The sequence below is a fragment of the Mus caroli genome, chromosome 10, assembly GCF_900094665.2.
Source record: "Mus caroli chromosome 10, CAROLI_EIJ_v1.1, whole genome shotgun sequence".
Lineage (NCBI taxonomy): Eukaryota > Metazoa > Chordata > Mammalia > Rodentia > Muridae > Mus > Mus caroli.
In genome coordinates this window covers 56609414-56615770 of record NC_034579.1, presented here as the reverse complement: position 1 = coordinate 56615770, position 6357 = coordinate 56609414, and the positions used below count along the sequence as shown (strand labels likewise).

Genomic DNA, 6357 nt, shown 5'->3' with positions numbered 1-6357 from the left:
CATCACATCCAGTCAAGAGCAGAGAGAGACCAGGGCACCCATGCTGGCTGCTCACTTCCCCACTGATTTTCTTTACTCTTACATAGCTCAGGGTCCAGCCTAGGGAATGGTGCCACTCACAATGGGCTTGGTCAATTAATAGGACAATTCTTTACAGACAAGCACCAAGGCCAACCAGATCTAAATAATACCTTAAGGAGACTCTCTTCTTGGGTGGTTCTAGGTGATAGATGCTTGGCTTGAGCCAGAGCCAACACCGGAGATGCCTGACCTAGATTCCCACTCCGTGAGGCTGCAATACTCTCTCAGGATTCCTACCGGAACAGTGTCACAGGGTTGTAAAGGGAGTGAGGTCCCTGCTTCCTCCACGCAGGTTCCAGTGATCCAACTCAAGTCGTCAGGCTGTGAAGCTCAACCATCTATCTATCTACCTGTCCTGTCTCACACTTTCCCCCCAGTCCCCTATCTCTTCTCTGACTCTGCCTTTTCAGGCTGTCTATCCTTCCTTTCTCCTCCCCACTACACCCGGACTCACTAGAGACCAACAATTAATCTGGTGATCCCGCCCCCCAACCCGCTCTGAGTGAAGCCTGCTGCAAACTGACCGAACATGCCAGTGATTCAAACCTCTTCGGTCCCCAAGGAGCTTGGAGCTCCTGAGGGGCGAGGCTGGGTCCTTCTCAAGTGGAACAGGCAGAGTTAGCTGGGCAGATCTGAGCAGACTTGTAAACCTGTGGGCTCTCACCTTGTGCCTACTTCCAGGTATCCCAGGTCCTGGGCTTTTATGTGATCCCCTCTTCCCTGGTCCTCTTCCCCATCATGTATTCTCCCACACTCCCCATCCCAATCCTTCTCAGCCTCCTCATCTCTTCCCGATAGTCCTTCCTCCCCAATCTAGCTGCTCCTTGTCCTCCCTTCTCTCTCCTTCCCCTCCCTTCTCCTCCCGTCCCGATGCGCAGCTGCAGTTACCCCGGCAGCCGACAGAGGGGGCCCCGAGCTGGGCCTCGCCCCTGCGGTGAGTGCTTCCTGTGAGGTCAGGTGGGAGGAAACGGCCGCCCGTGGACGCCGAGCCCCGGGAACCGTGCGCGCAGGTGGGTGGTGTTCGCGCCGGGTCCCGGATCCGCACCCCTCCCCACCGCTGCGGGACCTGGAGCCACGCCTGACCGAGGCGCTGCAGCGGCGCGGGTGGCCCAGCCTGCGGGATGACAAAGCACGGGACGCCGCGCGGAACCGCGACCCTGCCCGCTCCACGCTGTGCTCCTCCCCGGGCCCAACCTGCCTCGGTGCCCCGGCGGGTTGAGATGAACACGGAGGCGCTCCTTGGGTGACAGTGCCGGGCCTATCGTCACACTTAGGGGCTGCAAAGCTGGGGTCCCCCAGAGCCGCAGCTGCAGCTCACACCCCGTGTGGTGGGAGGTTGGACTTCGTCCTTTACCTGGGTGTTCCCTGAAGGTGAGGGGCAGGGGGCGTGCCCTCCGCAGCGGAGGTCCACCCTCCCCAGCGTGATGTTCCCGGGTTCTGCCACCCGGGTGGAGACCTAAGAGGATCTACGTAGATCACTAGTGCCTGCTCTTTTTGGCAGTGCTTGGGAACCGCACCCTAACCCTATATTTTTGTTTCTTGGTTGTTGTTGTTTTTTTTGTTGTTGTTTGTTTGTTTTAACGTTAGCATACAAAACACTGCCTTTCTGTTTGTTTCTTTTTTGAGACAGGGTTTCACTTAGCAGAAGCTGGTCTTTAACCCCTGACCTTCCAGCCTGTACCTCCTTGGAGTTCTGGTGGTTGATTACAGGTGTGCGCCACTTGGCCAGGGCCCTGGGACCCACCCTCCCCCTTCCTCCCCTTCCTCCCGTGCATTTTTTTCCACCTCTTTTCGTTAATAGGACAAGCACCTGCTAAGGGTGGGCCACCGTATGATCACCACCGAAAAACATCCTCTTTCAATTATCTGTAGCGGGGGCCCGTTGAGGTCAGGGGTAAGATCTGCCCCTAGACGATCAAAGGGCATGCATTTATTGGCAGGTACAGCGCCGCAGAAATTCCCAGCGTCCAGGGAGAATGGTGAGGATCTTGGCCAATGGGGAGATCGTTCAGGATGATGACCCCCGAGTGAGGACGACCACCCAGCACAGAAGTAGCAGCTCTCAGCAGGTAGGCAGCCATCCTGAAGAGAACTGTAGCAGCTGGCCCCAATTCCCAGTCTCTAGCGCCCGGCTTACCTTCTACAGCCGTGACTCTCAACCTTCCTAACTCCAAGGCCCTTGAACACAGCTCCTCATGCTGTGCCGATCCCCAACGATAACATTATTTCCTTTGCTCCTGTGTAACGCCAGTTTTGCTACTGTTAAGAATCGTAATGCAAATACCTGTGTTTTCTGATGGTCTCAGGGGACCCTAGTGAAAGGGTCATTTGACTCCCCAGAGGTGGGTCGCGACCCACAGGTTGAGAACCATTGCTCTATGTAGTTCGACGCACTCTCCACAGAGCATCTAGCAGAGTAAGAATGGACTAACTGTCTGGCTCCTGCCTTCTGGGGAGGGAGCCCCCCCTTAGGCCTCAGACCTGGGGACTTCCTCTCTTTTGGTGGCCTTTGCAAACGTTTGCCAGTGGAACCAGCATCTCTAGAATGTAGGATGGAGATGAGATGCTGGCTTCAGTTATGGAGAGAGTGCCAACCTCAGGGTACCTACCCACTGCGTGCTTCTCCCCTCTCCTTTCCTGTCCATCCTGGTCATCTTTTTCCAGGTATGGTTAGGGAGCACAGGCTCTGAGATTTTGGACCTTGGTTGGTCCCAGGAAGGAAGCATGGTTGTAGGATGGCCATGGGGGAGGGCAGGGCCCAGCCGGGAGTCTTCTGGTTGGTGCCTCAATTCCAAGGAAGCTTCACCTGGACTCATATGTCTTGTCTTAATCTTCCAGGGCTTTTTCAACAGAGGCCACGGCACACCTCCAGGGGGCCCTGGACCCCGCCAGCAGCAGGCAGGTGCCCGACTGGGTGCTGCCCAATCTCCTTTCAGTGACCTGAACCGGCAGCTGGTGAACATGGGCTTCCCACAATGGCACCTTGGGAACCACGTGGTGGAACCTGTGACCTCCATCCTCCTGCTCTTCCTGCTTATGATGCTCGGGGTTCGTGGCCTTCTGCTTGTGGGCCTGGTCTACCTGGTGTCTCATCTGAGTCAGCGGTGACCTCCGGGGGACTCATGAGGGCGGGAGTGTTCAGTAGGATCAACTGGACTGGGCTTCGTGCGACATCATGCACAGGGGGAGGGAGCTTGGGTGGGCTCAGAAGGTGTGATGGGCATGAGGCAGGCATTGTAGATTTTTCTCCCGCTGTAGGAGGCAGAGGGTCTCTCTGGGCCAGCATTGCTGAAAAAGAGAGTCCTGTGGTTTCCTGGAATGTTTTTAGGGGGCATAGGGCTTCCGCTAAAAAGCACAAGCAAGAATAAGAAAGGCTCAGTATGTTGTGTTCTCCCAGAACATAAATCTCCCACCAGGCGCAAACCTGGAGCTGAGAGCAGCTGGGAACTGGCCAGAGTTTTATAGCATTCCTTCATTTTAATGGTGTCCTTTTTTTATTGGCTGATCTTATGTATGAGGAAGGACATTGACATTCTATTTATCATGATCTTTCCTTTTCTTTGGGTTTTCCAAGACAGAGGAGTCTCACTGTGTAGCCTTGGCTGGCCTGGAACTCACCATGGAGACCAGGTTGGCCTCCAGCTCACAGAGATCCTCCTGCGTCTTCCTCCCAAGTGTTGGGACCAAAGGTGTGTGATACTGTGCCCAGCTATTGTGATATTTTCAATAAATAAATTGGAGTCCCTTTTAAGAAGCCGGTGAATGACTGACTCACGGCTGCCCAGCCTGAAGAAGCTGGTGGGGTGGCTGGGTTTGGAGAAGAGGTGGTAGGGCCTTTGACCTTGTGATGTCGGAGATTTTTCTCAGAGTGTTGGGAGGTGAGGTACAGGCTTGGACCCCTTGCCTAGTGCTGTGGGGAGCTCTAGGCACTCCAATACTCTGAACTCCAAGGTCAGCTTTTGGGGTGGGGGTGGAGTCCTTTGGATGACTGGGGGCGGAGTGTGTAAGGAGTGAAAGAATGGAGTGTATTGAATGTCTGAGGTCTTTCCTGCTCAGGGGCCCGACCCAGGGGCTGCTCAGGTTCATCCAGCCAGCCATCAGCAGCTCTCAGAAGCCCTGGCCATAGTGACCTCTCCTTAGCAGGTCTCAGGACCAGGGAGCCCTGATTTCCTGACAGGAGGCATGGGTTTGGCTGGTTCTCTCTCTCTCTCTCTCTCTCTCTCTCTCTCTCTCTCTCTCTCTTGCTGGGGAAGGGCTGTTTGAAGCAGGGTTTCTCTGTGCAGTCATGGTTGTCCTAGAACTCACTCTGTAGACCGGCTAGCCTGGAGATCCTCCTGCCTCTGCCTCCCCAGTGCTTGGATTAAAGGGATGTGCCACCACCACCACCCTGCAGCTCTTGAACTCGAGTCTTCATTGGAGACTGCCTGAGAGAGGCAGTAGGTGGGTGGCCTTTCAGGTCTGGTGGGCTCAGGGTGATGGCTCCAGGAGAATGAAGCCTGAAGACCCAGCCTGCCGTGGTACCAGCAGCCTCCCCCTCCCAGGTCCCTGAGGGTGACTCTATGTGGCCAGGGGTGGCTGACGACTGCGGAGATGCTATTCTCTTATCCTGACCTTGCTCTTCTGCATAGAACAACCTCCCTCAGGCCATGTGTCTGTCCACTGCTCCCTGGGGCTGGGATCCTCTGTCAGGGTGGAACTCCTTCACCAAAGGTTTCCTGAATCTTCATTTCTGCACATGACAGGAGGGGACATGGGCGCATTCTTGGTGGAAAAGGAGTGTAGCTGTCAGCTGCTTTCGATCTCAGCTGTTCACAGTGACATCTCACACCCTCGAAGGTCGATCTGCTCCCTTCCCCAGCCACAATAGACTGCCTGCCCTCATCTGCTCCCCAGAGCCATTTTGTTTCTCAGGGTCCTCTTTCAGTCTGCGAGACTTGTTCCATGCATGGAATACCTTAAGGGATGTGAATTACGGTTCTCATGTAACACACTGGAGCGTCACAGTTGAAAGGGGCCTTTGTGGAAATGCAGTCTCCTTTTCTAAAGTCAAAGAGTCCACACCCTGTGAAGAGAATACATGCGTCATTGAAGACAGTGAGCAAGCTTTCAGGTTCCGAAGAGAGACCCAGAGGCAGCAAGGTCTCACCCGGAAGTGAGCAAGACCCCCATTTCCGGATGGGATGGGATGCTGGGGGCCCAAGGGTCTGTGTCCTGACTCTGTGTCCTTGGCCTCTGGTTCATTGACACTGCTCTGTTTGATTCTCCAACCATGGGTCTGAAAGTGCTAAGACGACCTGATCCAATCCAGGCAGAGGTGCCCGGCCCTGCCCTTGGAAGGGTGGCCTGTGTGGTCCAGGGCTTATAGAGAGCCCAGGTTGGCCTTGAATTTGTAATGCTCTTGCTTCAGCCTCCCAAGTAGCTGGGATCATAGGCATTTGATGCTGTGACAGTGCTGTTATTATTGTTTTATTATTTGGGGATTGAGCCCAGGACCTTGCACATGCAAGGCACACACACCTCTGAGCTACACCTGCAATCCCCTTTCTGACTTTTCATTTTATTTACTTTTTATAAGTTGTCCACTCTGGCTTTGAACTCACGCTGAACAAGTGGGCCTTGAACTTAGGAGCCACCTCCCTCAACTTCTCAAGGAAATAGGAATACAAATTTATACCACCTGGCCCAGTTTCTTAGAATTTATGCCAATGTGAACAGACATGAATATTTGAATGTGTAGGGTTTTTTTTAAATATATATACTAATTTATGTATGAGTGCTCTATCTGCACGTACACCTGCATGCCAGAAGAGCACATCAGATCGCATTGCAGATTGTTGTGAGCCACCATGTGGTTGCTGGAAATTGAACTCAGACAGTGCTCCTAACTACTGAACCACCTCTCCAGCACCGAATTTTTCCTTTTCATATATCACCATAAGCTAAACACATTTCCCTTCTTTAGTTCTTGGCTATCTGGGCACATTTTATGGTCAAGAATTTCATGCCATAGGATTTTAGCATGGGGTGAGTTTGTGGTCCTTTTTTGACCTCAGTCATGTGGGGTACTATCACATAGACCCCCAAAAGAACCGTAACCCCAAAACTGGGTGTAGGTCATAGTGGAAATGCTGCTTCCGGGTGTGTAACTCAGCAAGGTATAAACTTGGTCCTTGGCCCTGAGCTTCACAAACATTCTGGAAACACCTGTGTGCCAGCAAAAGCCAAGGGAAACCGCTGGAGTGCTTGGTTCTCAATTGGGTATCCTGCAGTCAGATA

The 6357-nt window shown here is 53.5% G+C and overlaps 1 protein-coding gene across 3 annotated transcripts; it reads left to right on the top strand.

The window, feature by feature from the left end:
- The first annotated feature begins 1020 nt into the window (after positions 1–1020).
- Fam241b (family with sequence similarity 241 member B) lies at positions 1021–3832 on the top strand. 3 transcript variants are annotated; one of them, XM_021174880.2, is made up of 4 exons: positions 1021–1091; positions 1712–1791; positions 2022–2150; positions 2920–3704. In XM_021174880.2, the coding sequence occupies exons 3-4, from the start codon at positions 2058–2060 to the stop codon at positions 3187–3189; spliced, it is 363 nt and encodes a 120-aa protein (XP_021030539.1). In that variant the 5' UTR covers positions 1021–1091; positions 1712–1791; positions 2022–2057; the 3' UTR covers positions 3190–3704. The 3 variants fall into 3 exon arrangements, with proteins under 3 accessions (XP_021030539.1, XP_021030540.1, XP_029338164.1); XM_029482304.1 differs by having other exon boundaries at positions 1082–1452; positions 2920–3832; XM_021174881.2 differs by lacking the exon at positions 1712–1791 and having other exon boundaries at positions 1028–1091; positions 2920–3832.
- The last annotated feature ends 2525 nt before the right edge of the window (positions 3833–6357 follow it).